This window comes from Chenopodium album, chromosome 1 (assembly GCF_948465745.1).
Source record: "Chenopodium album chromosome 1, dcCheAlbu1.1, whole genome shotgun sequence".
NCBI classification, from domain to species: Eukaryota; Viridiplantae; Streptophyta; class Magnoliopsida; order Caryophyllales; family Amaranthaceae; genus Chenopodium; species Chenopodium album.
The window spans coordinates 55,986,191-56,013,519 of record NC_137834.1 but is presented as its reverse complement, the minus strand read 5'-3'; the positions used below and the strand labels follow the sequence as shown (position 1 = coordinate 56,013,519).

The 27,329-nt window shown below is 35.6% G+C and overlaps 1 protein-coding gene across 4 annotated transcripts; it reads left to right on the top strand.

Annotated features, from left to right (window-relative positions):
- The first annotated feature begins 1,958 nt into the window (after positions 1-1,958).
- LOC145556221 (DExH-box ATP-dependent RNA helicase DExH5, mitochondrial-like) lies at positions 1,959-25,640 on the top strand. 4 transcript variants are annotated; one of them, XM_081617896.1, is made up of 20 exons: positions 1,959-2,209; positions 2,336-2,615; positions 5,620-5,780; positions 5,854-5,941; positions 6,148-6,393; positions 6,510-6,605; positions 7,425-7,613; positions 7,702-7,861; positions 7,941-8,071; positions 15,393-15,560; positions 15,670-15,942; positions 16,102-16,296; positions 18,866-19,069; positions 19,231-19,300; positions 19,404-19,552; positions 22,056-22,361; positions 23,523-23,582; positions 23,729-23,881; positions 24,096-24,206; positions 24,377-25,640. In XM_081617896.1, the coding sequence occupies exons 1-20, from the start codon at positions 2,157-2,159 to the stop codon at positions 24,842-24,844; spliced, it is 3,561 nt and encodes a 1,186-aa protein (XP_081474022.1). In that variant the 5' UTR covers positions 1,959-2,156; the 3' UTR covers positions 24,845-25,640. The 4 variants fall into 4 exon arrangements, with proteins under 4 accessions (XP_081474022.1, XP_081474016.1, XP_081474010.1 ...); XM_081617890.1 differs by having other exon boundaries at positions 1,959-2,285; positions 2,370-2,615; XM_081617884.1 differs by having other exon boundaries at positions 1,959-2,615; positions 5,626-5,780.
- Positions 25,641-27,329: the final 1,689 nt, after the last annotated feature.

The window sequence follows — 27,329 nt, the reverse complement described above, 5'->3', positions numbered from 1 at the left end:
TGATAGCCTAAATCGACCATCGATGGAGATTGATAATTATTTGAATACTCCTCGTCAACCATCAATTGAAGGGCAGAATTATGATGTTCTCAAGTATCGGGAATCTCAAATTAATGTGTACCCCATATTAGCTATTATGGCTAGGGATGTTTTGGTCATTCCTATTACATCGGTAGCCTCTGAGTCTTCTTTTAGCATGGGTGGTCGTATTTTAAACAAGTATAGGAGTGCACTTTTGCCTAAGAATGTTGAGGCGTTGGTTACCACACAAAATTGGTTACGTGGTTATGATTGTGATATTGAAGAAGACGTCCTTGAAATTGGTAAAGAGGTGATAGATGAAAGTTTTGCATCTAATTAGAAAGGTATGGATGTTGCTATATTTACTGATGCTTAATTTATATTGTGTTGCTTAATTCAAGCTTTCTTGTTTTTTTTTTTGTGAGAAAAGTGTAGCTTCATTTCTTACACTAATGATAAGTATAGGGTGCTGCTATTGCTGACTGCTTCTTCTCCTTACTGCTGTTCTGCTGACTTGCTGTGCTGCTGACTTGCTGTTCTGCTGTTGTTCTTCCATTCTGCTGCTGCTCTTCTTCCATTTTGTTGTTCTGCTGCTCTTCTTCCATTCTGTTGTTCTGCTGCTCTTCTTCCATCGCTGCAGTTCTGCCATTCTGCTGCTGCAGTCTGCACTGCTACTGATCTGCCATTCTGCTGCAGACTGTGGTGCTGGTGTTAATCTTGTTATGCTAAAAACTTGTACAATTCTGTTGTTAAAACTTGTTTGTATGGATTGGTTGGTTTGATTTTGTTACTTTGTTGTTAAAAATTGTTTAATTATGTGTATGGATTGGATTGGTTTGTTTTGGTTTTGTTAAGTTGAAACTTGTTGAATTAGAAGTTTTATAACTTGTTAATGCTATTAATCCTATTATGCTACTGGAATACTGCTATGTTGATGAATAAGGCCCAAAAGGCCAAAAAATTGTAGGTTATTGCCCAAAAAACCAAAATTGCAGATTATTCCCCAAAAACCAAATTAAAGTCAATACTCACGGATTAGCTAACGAAGTGCTATTTCTAAGGGAATTTAGTATTAACTAAGTTACTAAGATATATACAATTAATATGATAAGTATATGGTCTCAAGAAAAATTGATAAGTATGGAATATATGCTAAATATATTCTAAGATTTCTAATACTTAATCCATATAATTACATAAAAAAGTGCACCAAAAAAAAATTATTATTACATACATAAAAAGCTTGTAAACGGTTCGATTTATAAGCGGTTTGGTTCATAAACGGTTCGGTTTATAAGCAGTTCGGTTCATAAACGGTTCGGTTCATAAACAGTTCGGTTTATAAGCAGTTCGGTTTACAATCAGTTCGGTTTTTAAATGGTTCGGTGCAAACGGGTAGCAGTTTGCTAACAGTTCGGTGTAAGCGGTTTTTATGCCAGTTCAAACGGTTTCGGGTTAGAATCGGTTTCGGGTTAGATACGGTTCGGTTCTTTTTTGGTTCGGTTTTCTTTCAGTTCGGTTTATATTTGGTTCGGTTTGTTAACATGTTCGGTTCTTAAACGGTTTAACATTACTCGGATTGGTTCGGTTTCGGGTTTACTAAAATGCGGTTCGAGTCGGTTTTCGGTTTCAAAGAAACGGTTTTTAATCGGTTCGGTTCTCATTTGGGTCGGTTGGATTCGGGCAGTTAAACGGTTTCGGTTTGAAATTTGACAGCACTAGTTATATATGATAGGATTTAAGAGAGATATTGTGTGGTGGGGTTGGGTAAAAGTAGGAGAGAAAAAATGTATAACAAAAAAGATGTGGTTAACTATTAGGAGACATTGGTTATTAAATGGGTATAAGAGTGGTTATAGGTGAGGTGGAAGAGGTAGAAATTAATAAAATAAGCGATAACCACAGTGGTTGTGGGCAACCATTGTGCATACTATCAGCAGAGTATGTATTGACACTTTCTTCCGTTACCACTTCAACTGACACACAACAATCAACTCCAACTCCCATTTACACCATCATCATCTTCTTCCTTCTCATCAATTCACACTAAAACCCTAATTTCATATTCATCCTTAATTCTGCAAATTCAAGCACAAAAAACCCCTAAATTTTTCAGAGAAATACGTCTTCAAACTATGAAAGATCGGCCGCAATCTACGGTGTACGTGCCACCGCACCAGCGGCTTAGGTCAGTTATCACCGTCCCTTCTCCGGCTTCTCCACAATCTCCAATTCGCAGCAGTAGTATCGACCATCATCAAACTGTTAGTTCAAGCCCTAACCCTAATTTTGATGCTAGAATTTGTTGTAATAGTCAGAATCAAAGTGGTGGAATTGGGCATTTTCAGTTTAATCAACAGCGGAATGTGTCTCCTTCTCCTAATCCGAAGCAACATAGTAAGGGATTTGGGAATGTGAATTCGAATTCAAATAGTTTTCACTATAAGTTCTACAGTCAACCGAAGAGTAGCAATTTGTTTCAGTATGATCGTCAAGTTAGTGATAATCAGCCAAGTTCGGTTGCTGATGAAGTTTCCGAAGAGGGGTCTGACCGCGAATTCGGGGAGTCTGAGCTGCCTTCGTATTCTTCTGGGGTAAGCACTTTCAATTTTGCTGCATTTTATTTATTTTGCTGCATTTTATTTGAGGTAGATTAAATTTAATTTTGCATGGAATTTGGAGAGTGAAGCAAGTATTAATTATAATGATTAAAAGGGTTATTGATGGTAATTTGTAGCATAATGGAATTTATATGTTGGTCTCACTTGCTTTTTGCTTGCCATTTATGAGGCATTTGTAGTACCTTTGAAAGTGTATCAACTGTAGTGTTGGCGGATGGAGAATTACAAAAATGTCAGACAAATATTTCATAGGAGCAAGGTTATCAAGATTGGGAAATCCTAACTGGGATCAGTGAGGTGGGTGGGTCAATCAGTAGAATCAAATAGTAGGATTGTATGATCCTACTTACAAGCGAAAAAGTATACGTTATGCTACATTTTACATAAAATTTCATTTAACTGCAATAATTAAGGATACATTGTGCTCAAGGTTGTCAAAATATGGTTTACTTTTGAATATTATTAACGTCAATTTATCAATTGACTTAATAATGTAATTTTTTTGAATTGTGTCTATTTAATAGCTATGGCTGAAGACTTTAAACAAATGTGCATACGTACTTTAAAAAAACTTATCATAGGATTGTAAAATTATAGGATCATGTTAAAATCGTTCCTCTCATATTATTTTTTTAATCCAAGTAGATCCGACAATCCTTAAGATTTGAGTTGCCATGTTCATGATGTTATTTTAGTATTAATTATGCATTGAGGTTATTAGTGGCAATGACCACTTTGTTTGTGGAGAAAAGGCATAATGTTCTCCTGTAACACCTTTGAAGAAGCGCTTTTCTGCACATGCTTTGTCATTGGAGATAGAGCGGGATTAAGTTATTGATTGTAGCAAATGACCTTATAAGTCTCAACTTGCTAGAAATTTCTTCGATTGAACCTCAATATTTTGTTCTCTTTAGCCTATAGAGTTTATTCTTGTTAAACTGAACTTGTTTTGTTCAACTTAATTATTTTGCTAAAAGGAACCACCTATTAATATTAATTATATTAGTATAATTAAGACCATCTTTATTGCTGTTAATTTAAATGTATCTTAAATAAACATCCTTTGACCATAATTTACATAACTAGTTTTGGTAGTTGTATGATACTTGGGTTTTGTCCATTTTCCTAAGATTTGAATCGTGAAGAAAATAGTGAGAAATCAAGCTGCTGAAAGTCTATGATGTTGAAAGTTTAAGAGATAATGTTCTATAACCATGAATAAAATATCAATCTTTATTTGAACTTGGGATGCAATGGGGCTGGATTTTATTGCGATTGTATGAAAAAGAAAAAAAATATATAATAATGGGGAACTAGTTAAGCATTAAAGATGAGTTTATGATGGAAAGGGATGCTGAGTAGGCTGGGGAAGAAGGTTTGGCGGTCAAAATGGGCTTTTGGGAGTGGAAGGGGTGAGTGGGAGATGAGTTGGTGATATGATGTCGGAGTGTGGAGCTGAATGGGTATTGTTGTTTGGGACTTGTGTGTGTGTGTGTGTGAGAGAGAGAGAGAGAGAGAGAGAGAGAGAGAGTTGTGGTGGCTTAGTGAATGAGGGGGGGTGGGAAGGAGAGGAACTTGGTAGAGGGGTGGGATTGATAAAAATTTGAAGTGACATGTGTTGAATATAATGAGGGGGGGGGGGGGGGGAAGGTTTAAAACTAATTTTTCTTCGTAAACTAATATTTTGGTTGAAATCAATTATAAGACCAAAGTATATTCAAACTAAATTTTACCCAATCTTTAAGATGTAATTCGAGCAAAAGCCTCTAACTCCCTATTTGAAATCCTAATGACCAAAAAAAAAAAAAAAAATAATTCTGATTCGTGAATTAGGATTGACAAGTTGGTGGTTGCTGGTATGACATTCGTTGCCGGTGAGACTTCTTCATTATAGTTGTAGACACTATCTGGCCCAGTGGCCATATCTGGTCAAGCCTAATCAGGTTAGTTCAGTTTTATCTCACTTCAAATTATGTCTCTCACCCTCTCTTTCTTCGATCTTCTCCTGCTCTCTCTCTCTCTCTCTCTCTCTCCCCCCCCCCCCCCCCCCCCTATCATCTCTTTCTATTGTTTTTTCATTCTTCTTCCTTCATCTCTTCCCTTCCTCTTCAATCTACATCTTTTTTATTTTTATTTTTCTCTCCTACTTTGATTACCCTATACTACCAGTAGCAAGCAGGAGCCCTTTATAAATTCAAATGCTTTCTCCCTTCTATATATTTTTTTCTTCTCAGTCACTCCCTTCTAGGTAGATGACCACCCTCTCAAATAGTGAGTTAGTGAGCCCCTCTTCAAGTCCTGCCCTCTTCTCTGATCTTTTTTAAAGAAGGCACTTAATTTAGTGGTGATACCCTTTCACACCTTCTCTGTGGCAGAAAGTACAACTAGTTTAAAACATAAATTAGTCTCTTTGGTAGTTTGGTGCGCCTCAATTTCCAAAAGGTGTGCACCTTTGCTTTGCACCTTGGCCCCAGGGAGGCAGGGACCCTTTGCGCCGCATTGCACCTTGTCCCAGTGACCCTTTGCGCCGCATTGCACCTTGTCCCAGGGACCCTTTGCGCCATATTGCACCTTGTCCCAGGGACCCTTTGCGCCATATTGCACTTTGTCCCAGGGACCCTTTGCGCCATATTGTACCTCATACCTAGTGAAACAAAGGATGGCTTATGATGGTATTAAAAATCGATGCATCGTGAAAAAACCTCACAATTTCAGGGAAAAGTTATATTGATTAAAAAAAAAACCTAAAGAAAAGAAATTCAACTTCAAAATCTAAGAAATGGGGTTGCTGCCCACAATATACTTGATGGCAGCACAAACAAGAATATAAAGTTTATGTGGGAACAAGGTGAAAGAGAGAAAGAGGGCTAGTGTGTAAACTTGATCACTTCTATCATGCCTTTTCGGCTTAGTCAATTTTTTTATCTATTATTTTCTGATGTCTTGAAACATGTTGTTGTCTATAATTTCAATGTAGTTTCAGCCTGCTTCATTTGCTGATAATGTGGATCAATGGAAATGGAAGTTTAACATGCTTCTAAGAGACAAGGATAAGCAAGAATTGATATCTAGGGATAAAAAAGACAGACGTGACTTTGAACAGATTGCTGCTTTGGCAAATAGTATGGGTTTATATAGGTATGTTGAGTTTGATAAAGATTTTGCTGCTTTAATCTGCTTCTATTCTAAGACTATGTGTTGCCTTTTGCAGCCATTCATACGTCAAAGTAGTTGTATTTAGCAAGATTCCACTGCCTAACTATAGATTTGATCTTGATGAAAAGCGTCCCCAGAGAGAGGTACTGCAGCTTCTACTTCCCAATACAATTTGATGTGTCATGTCATTGTTCTACTTTGCACTGATTCTTGTTCCACTTTGCATTGATTCTTGTTCCACTTTGCATGTATATATGCCAACTCTGCTATTCCTCAGATCTTCAATTCTCTTTGCAACTCAATTTTAAGACTTCTTACTCCCTTAGCTCTTGCTATAATCTGTTCACAGGTTGTAGTAGATTGTAATTTGCAAAGGAGAGTGGATGCTTATCTTGCTGACTACCTTTCTCATAAATCTAAGAGTGTAAATGCTTTACAAAATAATGGGTTTTCAAGATCAAGCAGTAGTGGTAGTATAGCCGCTGATGAAGGTCTCTTTGAGCAACCAGAACCTCTGAATCTTAGCAATGTTGTCATGGAGAGAATTATTAGGCGAAGAAACTTACAGCTGCGTGATCAGCAGCTTGCTTGGCAGGTTCATCCTTACAGTATACCATTGTTGTCTAAAACTGAAGATTTATTGCTTTTAAAAGTAGGTTCAATCTAGTACTTTTTATTTTTTCTAATAGAGTTGCATAAAATTTGTGACAGGAATGCCCTGAAGGGAGGAAAATTCTTGAGTTTCGCAGAAGCCTTCCAGCGTTTAAGGAGAGAGATGCTCTGATAACAGCTATATCAAGTAATCAGGTAACTCTTGTTATAATTCATCAAATTTGACAGATGGGCTAGGATTACTCCACTTTTACAGTCATGTTTGTGCAAAGTCAGCTTCTATGACTTTCCCTGCTTCTCCTTTCTCGACTATTTTTTGATTGGCCTGAAGATTCTTCTGTAGATCGCCGTCAATTGATGAGAAGAGTGAAACTTAAGTTTTCCATCCTTGGGGAGAGGTCACAGTGTGGTAACGTCCTAGTTGCTCATCACTGGCTAATGGCACAAAAAGAAACAAAACGAAGAAGGTTCTATTGACAAGAAGCTGGTAATGGATAGAACATAAGGGAAAGCGAGGAAAGGGGGAAGGGGGTGGGGTTGTTGGTGACCATTCAACGAGTTAAAGAGGAAAGGGTTCAGTTTCTTATATGATTTCAAGATGTCAAGCTCTCTCTTGTGTTCTTATAATATTTAATCTTCATTGCTATAAATTTCAATTTTATTAATTATGCTGGCGTCTGTGTTGGAAATTTGAACCTGGAAACTTGTGGGTCCATGCAGTGATTGAAACCCACATGGACTCTAAGCTGTTATATGTTTATTATTGTTTGTTATTCTTTTACTTGATCAATTTTTCGTTGGCTTCTTTTTTCTTGAATACAAGTATATATTTAAGTTGATTTTTCTCGTGCCTTCCACTATCTGAGATGATTGCAGCCTAATTTGGATTTTTTTTTGTTTTCTACTAAATTATATGTAGATGGCGTTTTCCCCTGATACTACGTACCAAAGCTGAAGTTTATCTCCTATCTCTATGTCTGATTGTACATTTTTTTTTACTGTGTCATATTATAGGTTATAATTGTCTCTGGGGAAACAGGCTGTGGTAAAACTACACAAATTCCACAGTTTATTTTGGAGTCTGAAATAGAATCTAGCCGTGGAGCTTCATGCAGTATTATATGTACTCAGCCAAGACGAATCTCAGCTATGTCAGTAGCCGAAAGGGTTGCTGCAGAGCGGGGGGAGAAATTGGGAGAATCTGTGAGTTTGAGGCTTTGTACTTTGTTGTTATTAACCTCATCTGTAAGTTTAGTTGGTTTTTTAGTCCATACTTCCTTTGTTGTTCTAGGTTGGCTATAAAGTTCGACTGGAGGGGATGAAAGGGAGAGATACACGGCTTCTATTTTGCACTACAGGCATCTTGCTGCGAAGATTACTTGTTGATAGGACTTTGAAGGGCATAACTCATGTACTTGTGGATGAAATTCATGAACGTGGGATGAATGAAGGTGAAACTACATCCTGGAAACATGATATTCATACCAATGTTGCATAAGCAAATAATAATTAATGCTTTTGTTTTTCCAGATTTTCTTCTTATTGTGCTTAAAGAGCTACTTTTTCATAGACCGGAGTTAAAGTTAATTTTGATGAGTGCAACATTAGATGCTGATCTATTCTCTTCTTATTTTGGTGGTGCTCCCGTTGTCCATATCCCGGTAAGTTTTCCATTGGTTAGCCTGTTGTTGCTCGGCTTGCTACTGAGGGATGAATTGGAAATATTAATAAGAGTTTTAGGTTATGCCTTTATGAAAATGGGATTTTGTTTAATTTGCCTTGTTATCATGTGACCTTTAAGGCTCTGCACTTTGTTCTCAGGATGCTTAAATTTGGGTACGGATTTCGGACTTGGGTATGTGTCCAAGTGTCAGACTAAAAAAACTATGAAATTAAGGATCAGGGGACATGTTTAAGAAGTGTCCAAATTTTAAATATGGACTCGGGGACATGACATTTTTTTTAAAAAAAATTATTAGTTGCTGTGAATTTTAAATTTATTTAATTGAATTTTTTGAGTAATTAAAAAAGTATAGTATAATGAGGTAAAGTTTCATGATTTCGAAGTAGAAGTCTTAATTTTTGGTACAGCTTACCAAGTAAGAATACAAATAAAAGGGGTAAAAGTCAAAGATGTATGGAAAAGTATAATTGTAAAAGGTAGAAGTAAAAGCTGTTTGAAAAGTCAAAAGGTAATAACTGCAGTTGCATGTCACATGGGTTAGTGGTTCACTTTCCCACACCTACTCCCACCCCCACATATAGAAGAGTAAAAAATTCCTGTTGCAGAAGAACAAGAAGTACAAAACCAGTGAGTCCACTTTCTCCCTCCCAGGTCTGACCCATATTCCGTGTTCGCACCCGGGTTGGATTGCATCAACATGGGTATGGTTGAGTACATAGGCGAGTCCAAGCATCATTTGTTTAATCTTGTGATGTCTGAACAAAAGCTTAAATTGTCTAGAATAAACTTGTTTTTGTATGAAAATGTTTGAGAAAAAATAAAAGAAAATAAGTCAATATAGGATAAAACACGAGTAAGAAGATAGCTGAATGCAAGTCTAATCAGGATGTAATAACAACTTTTGATGGTTCTTAGAAGCTTTATCATTACGATCACTTGAAGCAAAATAAATAAGATACAGTTTATTAAAATTCTATCTAAATACATGCTACTCTGAAGATAAACTAATATGCTTTATAATGTTCCAATAGTAATCACGTATATAGTCAACCCATATCTAGTCAATAGTCTTGAAGGCTATCTCTTGAAATTCTTACCGTGTTTCGTGCATGCGGCCTTGTCTTACACAGAATGAAATGCAAATAGGATCAAAAGTTCCATTTGCTCTCTTCTTTTACGACTAATTACTCCCTCCATTTTAGATTAATCACAAGTTCACAACACAAGATTTGATACATAGTTTAAGAATAAACATAGGGTAGGGACCAAAGTGAGAATTTATTATACTTCCTCCGTTCTTTTATTATTGCACCACTTGCCTTATTAGGAAGTTTCACAAATATTGCACCATTTCCTCTTTAGAAAAAAAATTATTTGTGTTCACACTACAAATACCCAACATACCCTTGCCTTTTCACACTTACTTTTTAGTTTATCAATATGTCACATGGGCAATTTTGTATTTTTACCTCTCTCTCTTAGTTTTTTCCACTACCAAAATATTTGTACCCAACCCCTATTGTGCAATATTAAAAAAACAGAGGAAGTATAATGTATAGCTAGTGGGGGTATATTTAGTTGGTAGTGGACCAAAGTGAGATTTTATAATATAATGTATAGTTGGCGGGGATATATTAGTTAGTAGTGGTAAAGAGAGATAATATAAACGTTGTGAAATTGGGGTTAGTAGGAGAGAGAAATACTAAGATAATAGTGGCTCCCTTAGCAAAAAAAGGAAGTGGTGTAAATTAGGGCATTTTATGTTCACTTTATTTTCACTTATTTAAGTTGTAACTAGATAATGCCCGAGCCTCAGCTTTTAAAATGAATACGCAAAAGTAATTGAAATTTAGAAGTTTTTATATTAATGTAAGTCAATAGTCAACCCATAAATAAATAAATAATGAAGTTTGTTAATTAATTAATTTGAAGTGTGTAGAAAAATGTGCATAACAATAAATAATTAGATAATGATGCTCCTAGGAAAGTTAATAATTATGTAAAAATCTTAAAAAAAAAAAAAAAGAATAAAGCAGATTTTAGGAGGGAAAGTTCCCTCCAAAAGAGATTCTGCTTTAGTATAGAGTAATAGATAAGTTTAGTTAAGCTCTAATAATGCGGTTTGACAATGGTTATCCAAGTACAAATTACAACTAAAAGAAGTTCTGATAAGTGATAATCAAGTGACTGTAACATACCCTTAATAAAAAATGGATGGAAAAGAAAAGTCTTGTAATTAATCTATTGCTATTAATCCGAAACAAAAGGAGTAGTATAGTAAATCTTTGCGCCCTTTCAAGATTGTATAAATTCCAATAAAAAAAATCATGTATGATATTATTATGAATATGTTCGTAAGCTCCATTAGCTTTTTTTTTTTCCCTTCTGTGTTGCTACATCCTTTCCTTCATATAACGTAACTCTCTTCTATTTATTAAGAATCTTCTTCCTTTCCCACAATCATTAGTCACAACCGGGCAATATTCTTTCCTTAGTAGTCTGATAGTCTCATTTCTTTCTAGGTAATCTCCTATCTTCTCATGTAACTATATTATGCCTTACATGCTTTTGTGCTATAACTTCCAATTTTGTTATCTTGTTTGAAGATGTATTGATTTGGTCTCTATATCTCTAGCTTTATCTCTAGTTGTAAAATAGTTTTGCATGAATCTACCTTCTTTTGTATATACTTGAATATCAGATGTACATGTTTTTTTCTGATTAAATACCCCTTACCTCAGATGCCAAGAGTATAACCATGATATGCCACATAAAACCCACTAATCAATGCCAAATTGATAAAACATTACCAACTACAAGTCAACTCCTTATGTTTGTTTTCACATGATGAGGCACTTCACCCTAAGATAGTTGTTCTGTTTACTTGCACAACCAGATATAACAGGTAACTAAAGTGGGCTTAATTGTGGAAACATTGAAAAATATTTATGTACTATCAATGCAAATTATGCAAGGTCATGTGAGTTTACACAAGTAAACACAAGGCTAATCTTGACGACCATTATCATATAAAGTATGGCGGGTGTGTTAATGATTTGTTCTTGTAAAGAATAAATCTTTGAAGTCAAAGAGCTGGCTTACCATGTTTAACTTTCTTTCCACAATAACATGGATTGTATTGGTGGCATGAATCGAGAATTCATTTCCTATGATCGTCCACATGCTCCCATTTTCTTCTTTTCATTGTCACTTGCTCTTGCAAATACAGAGCATTCTACTTCCGGGCGAACTGATAAATTCTTTTCTTTGTTCCCATTTTCTTTCTTTCCAATATTGTTTTTTCTTCTAACTACCTCTCTATCTAAGTCGTAGGCCTCACTTGGCGTCTTTTGTAATTTCCATCATTCTAACCCTCCACCTTTCTTACATCCTAGAGTCGTAAAAAATTGACCTGACCTAAGAACCTGACCTCAACCGGTAACGATCTGAACCTCACCTGTACCCGAACTATGGGGTGAAACTAGTTACCCGTAACCCGACCTGAACCAACCTGATGTTAATCGACAACTGATTAGATCCAATACTTTATGACCTGAATCCGAACCCGCACCCGCACCCGACCCGATAGTAACCGTCAACCAATTTAATAAGTCCCGATAACAATCCGAACCCGAACTAGTACCCGACCCTATTAGAACCTGAAAACGTTTATAACCCAACACAACCTGTTATTGAAGCGAGTCATGGACGGTTTAATAAAATTTTATATACCTTTTGTTCTTTATTACTTCTTATATAAGTGTAATCAAATCTTGATAATGCTTGAACAAATTATGCAGCGCGTAATTAAATAAATTAACTTGACCACATCGAATTTATTCGAATTGAACTTGAACCAAAACCAAGAATGATCCAACTTTAAGATTATCCGACCAAATAAGTATCTGACCCAATCTTAACCCGAACCCGAATGTACCATCTATTAAACCCGACTCAATACAACCCGAACCTGAAATTGAACCCGTTATGAATTTGACTCGAATCGGACCCGACCTACACCCGAAAAGATGAACGACCCGGAATAACCTGAACTGAAATTGATCCGACTGGAACTTGAACCTGATCTGAGGCTAGATTGACCCGAGACCTGATTTGACCCGACCCAAGACCTGATTTGACCTGACCCGAACCCGACTTGAATACCTGAATTGACAGCTCTATTACATCCCTAAGTCGATTTCTTACATGTCCAACCCACGTTGTTGAATCTCCTTAATATTATTCTCAATATTCACAGTTCTAACTTTCTGACAAACATCTACATTCCCCATTTTTCCCCTCAAGATGTTCCCAACATCCACCTCAACATACGCCGATACGTGTCACACGTTTTTCTTAACATCTTAAATGCCCAACATTTTGAGCCTTATATTACTACCAGTCTAATACTGTCCTGTAGAAATTTCCTTTAACCACCAAGAGTGAAAATTAAAATTTCGAGATTTATCTTTATTGAAGCGTTAAGGTCAATTTGCCATTAGGTATCAAATGGTAAATAATTTTAAAAATGCAAGCAATACTTCTCAAGTTAAGTGCATCTCAGTAATTAAAATCATTTTTCAAAATGCTAGGTAAACAATGCTATTTTACAACCTTTATCTCTGCCTGAACCTTGCAATACTTGGAAGACCAAAATCTGTATATAGCACTCCTAATTCTGTACTTGATTTACATGTCAGTTTTTATCTAGTTATGAGTGGAACCCAAGTCTTAATGGCTCACCAAAACTCTATTTATGCATTAAAGAGAAGCTGCAATTTGACTTAAGTAAATAGAACAGTAGACTTAATTCTTAATTGTTCATTTTGAAAGACAAGCTGCCCTGACTATTAAATCTAATGGCTCGACCTGTTTTGCTATAATCATGACTTGTACCCTTACCCTGTCAAGTTGTCAACACATGCCTATAACAATTGAACAAGGATGCATTCATTATCTATAAATAAATGTTGATGGAAACACATTTATCTGAAAATTCATCTCGTTCAGTCTTAAGACACTTTCCACCTATGTCCATGCATATTTTAAGCTAAAATTACGCCCTAAAAGAAAATCTGTTGCATTAATTTTCTCTATGATGAGCTCCGTAAATAATATTCCAACCCTCCACTATAATTGCATCAAGTGAAAATAGTGTGTGGCTAACTGGCTACCATACCTCAAATGCAATTAACAATGCAAACCTCTATCCACCACTCTCACCACCTTGACAACCAACATCTTGCAATCACCGATCACCCTCATATTTCGTCTTTAGTTCTCCACCTCTGCTTGAGCTCAGAAACCATTCTATACCAGCTACACTACTGCCATGACCCACCTGCCCTTCCTGACCTAGGCCTGCCTTTCATTACTAATATATTGACCACTTTCAGTCTAGCTGCAACACCCTGTGAGATCCTCTTCACTTCAAAAAACAAATGTAAAGCTACAAGAAAAGTGAATAGCCTTACCTAGCATCAGATTATTATTGTAGATGGACCAACATCCTAGCTTTCAGTTCTAGTTGTCTGATCATATTCTGGTATCCAGATCTGAGTTTGAAACCCTTGCATAAGATAATGGATGCATTGAGGAAAAATACCAAGAAAAAAGTGGACAAGGGTAGCTTTAATTTTAAAAGCGTGCCCCTTGGTGAGGGACAAATCTAGGCTAAGAATAGCACCTTTGAAGGGCTAGGCTAAGCTAGCTACAAGCTGACACTAGAAAGAGCTGGTTCAGCCGCCTCTGGAAAGGCATACGAGCAGCTCCTTGACCGCATTTTGTAGTGATGTGAAAAAAGGGGGAATCTGATTTTTCAACTTTAAACAAATCAATGTTTTTTTATTTTTTATTTTTTTTGTCAGTTAAAATTTAAAACAATGATCAAATATTTTATTATAATATGCTATTATGTACCTTAAATTAATATTAACCTATACAATGAGTTAAACCTTAATAAGAGAAGTTATGTAAAACTGACAATTGGAGTTGTGACAATTTTTGCCGACTAGCCTTCTCAGGTGATTACTAGAACTAAATTTGTTGCCTGTGAAGCTTATCAAGGTTAATTATCTCTCTCTGCAATCTTTCACCTCTCTTCATCGTGTATTTTCTGCTGCTTCTCCTTTCTATTTGTTCTTTTTTCTGTTACTATGCCCCCCCAACACTGACAGCCTTCAGATGACAACTAAGTCACCTTCTTTTCTCTGGTTTTTTTTCCCCCTTTTTTTTTTGTTGACAGAAATTTCTTATTTCTTCTGTGTCTTCATGTGAGCCTTAGGGCATCCTTTTGCAAATAATTTGAAATCATGTGGGTCCGTGTCTACATCTAAAGCTCCATATTTACAGCCCTTTTTTTTCCTTGTTTTTGCCTTAAATTTTACTAAAATTGGGCCTCTTCTATTGAAATTTTGTTCCACAATTTAGAAAATAAAGGTGAAAAGGGTGTGCCTTGCCTATAAAAGTTCCATATTTACAGCCCTTTTTTTTTCCTTGTTTTTGCCTTAAATTTTACTAAAATTGGGCCTCTTCTATTGAAGTTTTGTTCCACAATTTAGAAAATAAAGGTGAAAAGGGTGTGCCTTGCCTATAAACGGTGCATGCCTTCGCCTTGTGCCTAGGCAGGAGGCCCCAGGGACCCTTTGTGCCTTGCTGTACCTTGCACGTTTCAGGACTAGGAAGGAGGCAATGTATATGTCAGCATCACTTATTTAGAGAATACTGAATGCTTCCCTTGCGGTGGTAAGAGAAAGGGAAGACACTTGGTTGGTGTTGTGAAATTTATTGGTATGAGTTTTCGTTTTTCTAATATACTAGTGCCGGTTTTTCTAATATTCTAATGCTAGTTTGAGCATATGGATGTGCATGAGAATGGGATATTTGATTGTAAGGGAAGGAGGAGGAAGATTTTAGTGGATGACTATACGGAATAATCACTTTTGGTTCATGTACTAACCCCACTAATGGGATTCAGGCTTTGATTGATTGATTGATTGATTGATTGATAGTTTGAGAGTCAAAGACCTTTTTTCTTTCCCGAATAAAAAATAAGGATTTTTATTCTTTCTTGATAAACAATCTCCTTATTTATCATATTAGATATGTAAACCAAGGATTTCTAGGGTGTCTGCAACTCCCTTAATCTCTTTGAAAATTGATGACATGATTCGCTTGTGCTGTAATCTCTGACTTTGCAATTCTTGAAAAGCTACAGTTCATGTTCATAATGGTTATTTGGTTTGTTGCTTTCTGATTGAACTTATTGAGGTTTACCTCTGTACTTTTGGATCTTCTAGGGATTCACCTACCCTGTTCGAACTCATTTCCTTGAAGATATATTGGAAATGTCTGGATATAGAATGACTCCTTACAATCAGATAGATGATTATGGACCAGATAGATCATGGAAGATGAACAAACAAGGCTTCAGGAAACGAAAAAGTCAAATTGCCTCAGTTGTTGAGGTATGCAGCTAAATGGCTGGGACCTCTATTTTGTTTACTATGTGTCTATGTCTCTTTTATAGTCTCACTCTTTTATTTATTTTTGTTTTTTATTTTTGTAATTTACCAGGATGCTCTTGCTGCTGCTGATTTCAGAGAGTATAGTTCACAGACTAGGGAATCATTATCTTGTTGGAATCCAGATTCCATGGGGTTTAATCTGATTGAAAATCTGTTATTTAATATTTGTGAAAATGAAGGGCCTGGTGCTGTGCTAGTTTTCATGACCGGATGGGATGACATAAGTTCACTTAAGGACAAACTCCAAGCTCATCCCATCTTGGGTGATCCAAATAGAGTATTGGTGCTTGCTTGCCACAGTTCTATGGCAAGTTCAGAACAGGTAAGTTTCATGTCTTGCAATATTAATTGCAACTGAACTTATTTCTTCTTGCTTGTGCTATGAGATGGCGTTTCATCTGAACTTTATGTCATTATTTCATTCTTCATTAATTTTGTCATTTGTCATCAATTTTACACTCTGCATATTGATTATGGACAGAGGCTAATTTTTGAGAAACCAGAAGATGGGGTGCGGAAAATAGTGCTGGCTACTAATATTGCGGAGACTAGCATCACAATTGATGATGTGGTTTATGTTGTTGACTGTGGCAAGGCAAAGGAGACATCATATGATGCCTTAAATAATACTCCTTGCTTGCTTCCTTCTTGGATTGCAAAGGTTTCTGCCCAACAGGTAATTTTCATCTTGCGTCCAACACATATTCAAGGATATGAAACTTTCGTTGTGAACTTGTGATTATATGTTTAATTGTTTATATAGGATCTCTTCAGGCTTATCCCAGTGAATTCATTACTTTCTTGTTTATTTTCCAACACGTTTGAGTGTGTATGGGTTTAAACGAGTGAGGCATCATCTCCATTTAACATATGGTGTTGTATATTCGTAAACCTTTACTGCATTTTCTTTGTTCTCCTCCTGCCAACATAAAGGCTATCCTTGATTAATGCCCACTTGCCCCGATGGTGGACTAAGTGGATAATCAAACATTTTCTTTCTTATTGGATCCCTGGAACTCCAAGTTTTTTTTTGCGTTGTAGAGATCTGGTTGGCTCAGGGTTTAGGGGTACCTTGAAATCTTGAATGGAAGCCAGATGTTTATGTCTGCTGAATTTCGAACTGAATTTCATTTAGCATATGGTTACAGGAGTATCCATGGAGGATCTGTACAGTATAGTGAGAACAATTGGTAGAGCAAGTGTAAGAGTGACATTCATCAATATGAATCTGTTTCTCTTTGCAGTGTTTATTGACGAGTTGACAAAGTCTCGACAAGATGAAGTTCCGTGATCAATTGAGTCTAAAGCACAAGGGGCAGTTAAATTATGGAGACTAATGTCTGAAATTTCAGTTTGACACTGATTGTTGAAGTAAAATGGAAAATTCAGAGTGTGAATTTTGTTAAGATTTGGAAAACTGGGAGTGGGAATGCAAAATGTGACCCAAATAACAACAATGGAATCAAGAGTTCATGAATAACTATAAATCTATATCATCAGTTTTAACACACACTTAAATACACACAATTTCTCATGTAATGGACTGATATTACTCTATATAATTATGGAGAAAACTGATAAATTTGATTAAACAAATTAATGGTTTCGTAAAAACGATAGTATTAGGTTTAGCCTACAAAGCTCCAATAGTGACTTTAGGTCACAACTCTCCTAAGGACTACACCAAATTTCTACCACTCTCTACCTTTTTATACTACTTAGCTAAATAGTACAGCTTTAATTACTAACTTCACCACCCCTTTTCATTATCCTTATATGCCAACTAGTGGCTGCACCTCTTTGGTTACTGTTGCTTGGTATGATTCTGCCTCACCGCCTTGTTTAAGATAGTGGTCAGAGGTCTCAGACCCTGTCCTTTTTTCTCTGCTGGCTTTTGTTTGTATAAGACACAGGTGGCTTGCTCTGATTCGTTACATCTCATCACAGACTGTAGGTGGTCTAGCTAGGGTCCACATGTACCTGTCCCAAAGAGTTTTTGTGCATTGTGTTCCAAATTGAATTATTCATCTTTAGGGCTTTATTAGGTGTCAACAAATTTAAAGTTTTGCACCCTTGTCCATGTATTTGACGACTTTACTGTGCATGAAACATGACATGTCTGACTGTCATGAATTCATATGCAACGCTGATACCAAAGACCTACGTGATGATTATCCACACCATAGGAGAGAGAACAACTTCTTGACTTAAGCCATGATTCTTTGCATGAGGTTTTCAATGTAATTATGGTCAACCTGCCTAAAACACCATCTAGCTGTTAATATCCCTTGTATGCCGGGGTAACTGTGCAAATTAAAGGATATTCTTGACTTCGTGGCACTACATCATTTCTCCTTTCATATAATATTTTAAAAAGCCTTATGCGTTTTTGAGAAATCTCTAAGATAATAAATATTTTATAATTACCTCATACCTTTTAAACTAGGTTTTAACTCGGGGCTTGCCCCTCTTTTTCACCCAAAAAAAAAAAAAAAAAAAAAAAAAAACCTAGTTTTTACTAATTACAGCCACCTGAATCGACTATTTTTCCATTATAAATGTCGCATACAATTATTATTCATGATGATGTGGAATGAATGGTCAGTTAAATTTCAAGCATGGTAAATAGCATGAATACCATATAAAAGGTGTTTAATGATTTAAATGTATGTTTCTTGAGAAGGCATCTAACTGAAAGGTGGTGTATGACAAAAACCTTGTGTTTAAAGCTATTTATGGTGAATTAGCACCAAGATTATTCAAACAAATAGGTGTGAATGGCATAAAAGCTTGTAATGCACAATGCTTATGTAGAGAATTTTAAAACTAAGTTTTATTTTCCGAATCATCACTAAAGTCTATCTATTGACGTTCTACCTCTGTTCCTATTTGTTCTTGATGTTGACTATTTTCATAAGAATTTAAGCAATTGAAAATAGAGTGTTTATGTGGTAAGTGGGTGTAAGAAAAAGTTGATTAAGTAAGAGATAGGGAGTCAAAAGGTGAGTTGGTGTAAGAAAAATGTGGAATAAGTAAGAGAGAGTTAATGGGAAAGTGTAAATATTGCGGGGTAAGGTAGTTGATGGTGTTTTCCATAAATAGAATAAAGTAAAAGTCTAAAGAACTTTAAGGAACAGACTAATGGGGAAAGTGTTAAAGAACAATTAAGAATAAAGGTAGTAATTAATAAAGTATTGATTGCCTGCTGAAAATGTCCTCACTGAATTTATTCCTTACTAATGTAGAGAAGAGGGAGGGCTGGTCGTGTTCAACCTGGAGAATGTTACCATCTCTATCCAAGATGTGTGTATGATGCTTTTGCAGAGTACCAGCTTCCAGAAATTCTGAGGACGCCTCTACAGTCTCTCTGCTTGCAGATCAAAAGTTTAAAACTTGGCAGTATCTCTGAGTTCTTGTCCAGTGCTCTACAGTCACCTGAACTACTGGCGGTAACTTTTAAATTCTTCAGTTTTTTAGATCCTTTTTCCAAGTGTGTAATTGTGTTACGTTATACTTTTGGAATGTTCTCGCTTCAGCTGTTTTGGCTTCCTGATTTGCACTCTTCACAACATTTATTCCATTTATGTTTCTTATGCTTTTAATTTTATAGGTTCAAAATGCTATAGAATATTTGAAGGTCATCAGGGCGTTGGACGCAGATGAAAATCTCACTGTTCTAGGTGTGTGGTCAAATATATTTGCAATCTTCTATGCCTGCTGGGATCTTTGTTGAAATTTTTAATTTAATATTTGATAACATAATGTCATTAAATATTTTGGCAGGTCGATACCTGACAATGCTACCCATGGAGCCAAAACTTGGGAAAATGCTGGTATTAGGTGCCATATTTAACTGTCTGGATCCTGTATTGACCATTGTTGCTGGCCTTAGCGTAAGAGATCCTTTTCTGACACCTATGGACAAGAAAGACGTAAGTCAATACTCCCCCCCCCCCCCCCCCTCCATAGCCAAAATTAGTTTTTAATTAATTTTTCAAATTATTATTATAATAAGTTACCTACACCTAATAATATATAAATAAAAATACCCCTTACATCAAAAGGTAATTTTCATATTGAAATTCTTTAAATTTGTGAACTCATTTGTTGGTTATTATTTACGTGTCACTTGAATTTTATATTTATAACTTTTTTTTATTTTTCCGCATTCGTCTAATATCTTGATATTAATTCTTATAATTAAATGACAGTCTTTATTTTATAATCAATTCTTATAATTCTTATAATTAAAAGACAGTCTTGATATATATTCTTGATTTCAAAATTGATGGTTTACTGTAATCTATAATGTCCCCTCTCGGGAAACCTTTGTCCTTTCCATGCTACCTAGGTTTTTTGGTAGGGAATACAAAATTGATCTTTATTTAGGTAAACGTTTAGATTCATTGACATAATTCATTGACGTAAATTAAGTCACTGACATAATTGATAGGGAATACAAAATTTATCTTAATTTTGGCAAACGTTTGCATTCATTCATCACGGTTTATAACTTTATATAGTACATCAAAATGCGATCAAAAGCGGCCTACTATATATTTGACAACTAATTAACATCATTAATTTTATAATCACTTGTAAGGGGTTGGTGAAACCGTGAAAGTACCGAGGGAAGGGGAAAAATAGATGGTTTTCTCTTAAAACGTCAGTAATATCCTTAGTCAGAGCCCTCAGAGGTTGTCTGTTTTTTATTTTTTATTTAAAACCAAAAAAAATGTTAGTAAATATTATTTGTAGGCTAGTAGCATTGTGCTTGAATATAAAACTAGCTGTAGATTATTTAAAAATGATCCACATATTGCATAGCCCTCAGAGGTTGTCTGTTTTTTATCTTTATTTTAAATCAAAAAAATGTTAGTAAATATTATTTGTAGGCTGGTAGCATTGTGCTTGAATATAAAACTAGCTGTAGATTATTTAAAAATGATCCCACATATTGCATGCGTCAAGTGCTATTGTACTTGAGTTATGCTTTTGAATGTAAAACTTACCTTCCAGCCTAGATATATTCTGAAAAAGAGTAATTTACATAGGCATTATATTTAGTTTTTGTAGGTTTTTAAATGGATATTTACAGATGGCTGCTGATATACTATAGCTGCAAAGATGACATGATGTGGAATATGATTAGCATGATGACCCTTTTCATCACAAATAATCAGTCAACTCGTCTTGGGGAAACTCTTACTATTGACAATGGAACCGTTATATACAATTTGGATCGATGAAATTGCCTCTTCTTTTCCCTTTCAAGACTTTCTGTTTTCCTACTAGATTATTAGTGTGAAGTGGGGTTCTCAATATGGAGGGATAGACATCCTATTAATCAGGTTTCATTAGTACGTGGTATCTGTGATTCTGTATAAAACAATCAAATTATTCATTTTGACAGACAATGTGGCAAATTTGAAAATATGTGTAGTATAACTAGTATCATTTGCCTCCAAGAATAGTGGAATGCTAGGGACTTTCCAAAAATCAATGGCTGTTGATATAAATTTGCAAGCTAATAATACTTTTTTTTCTTTATAAATGCGAGTTTTAATTTTATTAGATTAAATTAGGCCTTTTTTTTTTTTTTCGAGTGTCTGAATGAATGTTTGGAATTTGCCTACTTTTGGTTCATTGAAAATCAGAAATTCAGAATCCATTGGTCATTTGCTATATCAAAGAATTGGAATTCACAACTCTGTTCCTCATTTAAGAATTATAGTTTATAACTAGAATTCAAATATAAATACAATTAGAATCCAAATAATATCGATGACTTGATAGTTTTCTAATATGGCAAGTTATAAAGGGGGTGGGATTGGGAGTATGGGGAATAAGGAAACAATATTGGATGCTTGACTTAGAGGACATCTTACCCCAACAAGTACCATAAAAATTTGCAGCCCCATTATAATTTCAATGAAAACACTCCTTTGATGAAGTTTGTGTAAATCCACATGGTGAATAAGAGTGGGTACAAGGGCCGTAAAATAGGTATTCTGATGAGATTTTGTGTAATATGCTTCTTATAATTTGTAAGTTGCCTGTCATGGAACTTCAGTCTGGTTCCATCACATTAATGGCCTGTTCTCATTGACTGAACTCAGCTGAACTGAACTGAACTGAAATGAAATGAATATTTTATAAGAGAAGGAAATTAGGAGCTGAGCTGAGCTGAACTGAACTGAACTGAACTGAATTTCAACGTAAGAGAACTGTAAATGTCATTCTTGAAATGGTTTCTTTCTCACACTTTATGTGCTGAATGTCCATGTTACTTTTTATCCCTTCTGGGTCACGTGCCCAAGTGCACCTATTTCTCATCTTTATGTTTAGTTCTTTTATTTACTTTGAAATAACTTAATGCAATTCAGTTGTGATACTTATGAAGCTTTATAAGTTTGTGTTGGTTCTTCTCTTCAGCTTGCAGAGGCTGCTAAAGCTCAGTTTTCGCATGATTATAGTGACCATCTTGCACTTGTTCGTGCTTATGATGGCTGGAAAAGTGCTGAGAAAGAGTATGGTGGTTATGACTACTGCTGGAAAAACTTTCTCTCTGTACAGTCCATGAAAGCGATTGATTCCCTTCGGAAGGAATTCTATACTTTGTTGAAGGATACCGGACTAATTGATGACAACCCATCTTCCTTCAACGGATGGAGCCATGGCGACAGGCTTGTCCGTGCAGTTATATGCTATGGATTGTATCCAGGAATCTGCTCTGTTGTGGTGAGTGGTTTAACTATCAGCTAAAAGCCTAAATCTTATCTTCCTCACTCCATGGCAATCAGTATCCTGTAAACTATTGTGCTTGAATCTATGTTATTATGAATTTGCAAGGGTTCATATCATTCCAATGTACCTTGCCATGCTATATTGTCAGGAATCCCTTAATTACAGGAAGTGGACTTTAGGAAGAAAAAACGTCTTGAAATTTTATTACATCTAAACTACAACATATAATCTTTCCTTGAATTTTGTTGGTGTTATCAATGCTCATCAAGGCCTTGCTGCCATACTGTCTACTGGAACTGGCATCCCCTTTGTTTGGTCCGTAGCTCCCTTTCCTTGTCCTCCACACCCAGTTTTTGAAATCCCTTCCTGTTCCACTCCTCACTTCTTTTTCCCCCATTGCTCAAGTAGAATCAATCTTCAGTTGTAAGAGTGATACTTCTGCCATTACTAGCTTGTTTTCTCTTGCACATTTCCTTTCTTGGTCACAACCATAACTTTGCATATCTACTAGTTGACTAATTGTTTCTTAAAACAACCCTCTTTTTTTTTGGACAGCAAAAACAACCCTTTTTGATGACCCTGTTTGTTGACTGTACTTCCAAAATTTGTTTAAAGCTATATTAGTCCAATAAAACTGAACATTAGTAAATCTTTAAACTGTTATTAATTATTAAATAAACTAAAATAAAATAAATACTAAAAATTGTGATAGTAAGTCACTAATTCAGTTATAGAAATTGGATGGTTAAGTCAATTCTCAACGGGGCTAATGGAAATAGAAAGTAGAAGTTTGCATACCAAATCATAATATCATATGTGTGTTCTTTTTGCCTATTTTGTGGGGAGGGGAAGGGGGGTGGGGGAGTTTGTAGCAAACCAGAGCTGGTATCTAGTTGTTTAAAACTACTGAAGAAGTTTTATTGGAGCTATAATGAGGTAGTTAGCTGGACAAATTAGAAGGTTTGCATGATCATAATATGATTTGGTATGCTGTGTGTCTCTGCTGCTCTCTATTACTATCTATAAGCAGTTTCTATGTACTAATTGAGTTGCTTCTGTCTCTGCTGCTCTCTTTTATTATCTTTAAATTTAGTTGCTTCATCACACCTGCAGACTGCAGTTTCTATGTACTAATAAGCTTAATTTTTCCCACAGCACAATGAGAAATCATTATCATTAAAGACCATGGAAGATGGTCAGGTGCACCTTTACTCGGTAAGATCATTTCTTTAGCTCTCTTGTTTGGATATGAAACCAGAAACACAATTATTTGTTTTACTGAGTATTCAAAATTCAAACTCAATAATATATTCAGATACTATTGTATCCTTGAGGAATTAATCTTTGGCTCTATGCTGCAGAATTCTGTTAATGCCCGTGAGGCAAAAATTCCATATCCATGGCTTGTTTTCAATGAGAAAATTAAAGTCAACTCCGTTTTCCTGCGTGATTCAACTGCAGTGTCGGATTCTGTGGTGTTGCTGTTTGGAGGAAACATTGACAAAGGGGAAATGGTAAGAAGAGTTATCTTCACCCCAAAACAATCCTCATTTCAGAAAGTTTTTTTTTTACTCGGGGGGGGGGGGGGGGGATGGAGGGACTAACCATCCTTCCTCTCCTTGACCCTCTAACTCATTTCAGAAACATGATAATGTCTATATTGAACTCTGGTTCTGTGTACTACTTTAAGCAATCCTCATTTCCACTCGATACTCTCTGTTGTGGCAGGATGGACATCTGAAAATGCTGGGAGGATACTTGGAATTTTTTATGAAACCTATGATGGCAGAAACATACTTAAACCTGAAGAGAGAATTGGAGGATTTCATACAGCTCAAAGTAAGAAAAGCTCTTTACAGGGGTGCTCTATGAGTCTAAATTTTGATGGGAATCTATATATATAAAATAAGTATAATGTTCACTTAGTATGACTGATTGTAGAGGCTTTTGTTTCTCCAATTTGATTCGATTTGAAGTCACTCCACAATAATATATAATTTTGCTTGCAGCTCCAAAATCCCAGAATGGATACATGTGCTTATCAGGACCTTCTGTTAGCCATAAAACTTCTTGTTACAGAGGACAAATGTGATGGTCGATTTGTGTTTTGCCGCCAGATTCTAAAGCCTACTGTTACTAAATCATCTATCTCACCAATGGTGCCGGCTTTGTCTTCTAGAACTCAAAGTGGACCTGGCGGTGATAACTCTAAGAGTCAACTTCAAACTTTAGTTACTAGGGCCGGGTATACTGCCCCTACATATAAAGTGAAGCAACTATCAAATAATCAATTCAGAGCTACTGTAGAGTTCAATGGAATGCAGATCATGGGGCGACCTTGCAACAACAAGAAGAATGCGGAGAAAGATGCAGCTTCTGAAGCTCTAGAGTGGCTTATGGGTGGTACCCAGATGGGAAATGAATATGTTAATCACATGTCAATACTGCTGAAAAAGAGCAAGAAATGTCACAACTGATACTTGACATGTACTGACTGGAAACTGCATTAGCAGATTGCACTCAGCAGATGCTGCATGCAGAGCCTGATGAGGCCTTATGATTGGATAGTTTTGTGATCGAGTTGAGTCTATTCACCAGTCTGTTTTGATTGTCAACATTCTGGTGAGAGGACACCATGGTAAGTGCTTGTTCATGATTGAAGGGGAAAAATATCAATGGTCTACATTCTCATGAGAGAACACCATGGAAAATGCTTGCTTTTGACCAAAGTAGAAAAATTGGAGGGGACGGGGATTATTCTCGAAAGAAGATGAGCACAGATGATGTTATGTGTACAAAAATATGTGAGTTCTAGTTCATTTTGTACCTTCTAGATGCTTGGTAGGAAATACACTGCCATATATTGGTTGTACATTTTGCATGTAGAGGATATTTGTGGGGGAGGGGGGGGGGAGGATGGGAAGTGAATAGTGATGGGGGCGAAATGGCTAGGAAAAGAGCTTTGCTCTTTACATGTCGCTCCATTTTGGGATAGTAGTCACAGAAAAGGTTACATCCAATTCTATTTTGTAAATTGCAACTAGAAGAGAGATATTAGGGACTACTACGGGTAATTAGTCCCTTTGTACAAAAACGATTTGTCTCAGTATAGCTTAGAAAATTTATCAATGCAGTACCTGTTAAATCAAGGAGATTAATTCTTCTGCTCCTATCTGTTGTATGATACAAATTATTCTTTAGGCAGGTATCCTGTCTGCATCATTTTTCAGTTATTGTGACTGCCTTAAACCAATGGAAGCAATGACACTTATGTTTAGGCCTCTTGTTAATCTAGTACTGAATTTTGGTTCTTTTCATACGAGTTTTTTTCTTAGACCTCTGGTATTTGCCTCTTGGTGTTTTGTTTTATCATTTCTAAAATCTTACCGTTATACTGTTGTAAATCTTGTAATACGAAACAGGAGGAATACATCATGCAACATCAGGTGTAATATAGTAACTGACCTGTTCGGCTGTTCATATTTAATATTTGGGATGGTAAAGGAGACTGAATCTGGTCTGCCCTCACAACGAAGGCTCCTGGCCAGATAGTTTGTTCCTCCAACTCCACTGGAAAATTTTCAACATAACATGGAGTGTTTAAGTTACTCCCTCTGTAATTTTTTTTATGAATGAAACATTTTGATATTTGCGCTATCACTTAATCCACTTTAACTAATACAAAGTACTAGTTTTGTGCCCATGCGATGCCCGGGTTGTTTATTAAATTTAAAGATATATTTTAATCTATATGTCAAAATTTAAAACATATCATTGATACAAAATTACCTAGGAATTGACGTGTTTTTGTGACGATTTAAACTTGTAGAAATGTAATGACAAATAATAATAATAATATTGGTGATTTTTTTTATTTTTTTTACCTTGTCTAAAATGACTCGTGACCCGACCCGATTGACAGGTCTACACACAATGTAGATTGTAAAGTATATTGTTTTAATTGATTAGAATATATTATACATAATGGATGTGGTGCATTTTGAATTAATTCCTTCGCTCCAAAAAAATACTATGATACAAAAAATAAATTTATATGATAATGCATGAGTGTTAAATTTTTTTTTTAATAAAATTATAAAATTTGTACATATGAAATATTGGTATTTTATCCTAAAATTCTATCCAAATTTGATTGAAAATATAATTCTAAAATTAACTTTTTTATCCTACAAATTGAATTCTATATAACTCTATCCTACGTGGCGCAACATTTGGCGAAAAGTTAGAACGCCAAGTGTCGTTATCTCGTCGTGTGGCTAAAAGTTTAGCTTTATATATTAGTTATATGATCGTGTGGCTAAAAGTTTAGCTTTATATATTAGTTATATGATATGATTAGTATTAATATCACTTAATAGTTTATTAATATATAATTGTTATAATTTTTAATAATAAAATATTTCATCATCCAAAGTTTTGAAAATGTGTTCAGGAGAAACATTTCACTTAAGAAAATATGTAATACCTATAGATTTGTACAGTAAGTGCCATCTTATTTTTAAAGTTTTTAACATATTTTAATTAGAATTTGATACAATTAGGGCCAGAAAATTTATGTTTTGTAATGTTTGAATCGTACTAACACATTTTGAAAAGCGGATCTTGATCGTAGAACCAGGATTTAGAACTAAGCCAAGCTTTACTTTCGTGGGCGACTTTCGTGACTTCCTTTCCTACTATGTCTAGGGCAAGCCTATGAAAGCTCGGAATTTCATTCGACTTCGTTCAACCTTCCCCCTTTGGCTGGGAGGTATCCCAGACTAATGCTCGATATTCCATTCTTCTTATTATGATAAATCGAATTTTGGTCGTCCTCAGTGACTTATTGTCAAGGTTTTTAATGCAATCGTCCATTGGAACAAGTCTAAACCTAAACTCTACTCTAGAAAGCAGTGCCTCAAGAATGACTACGTCATTTGGTCTAGTTTAGTGATAGCTAAG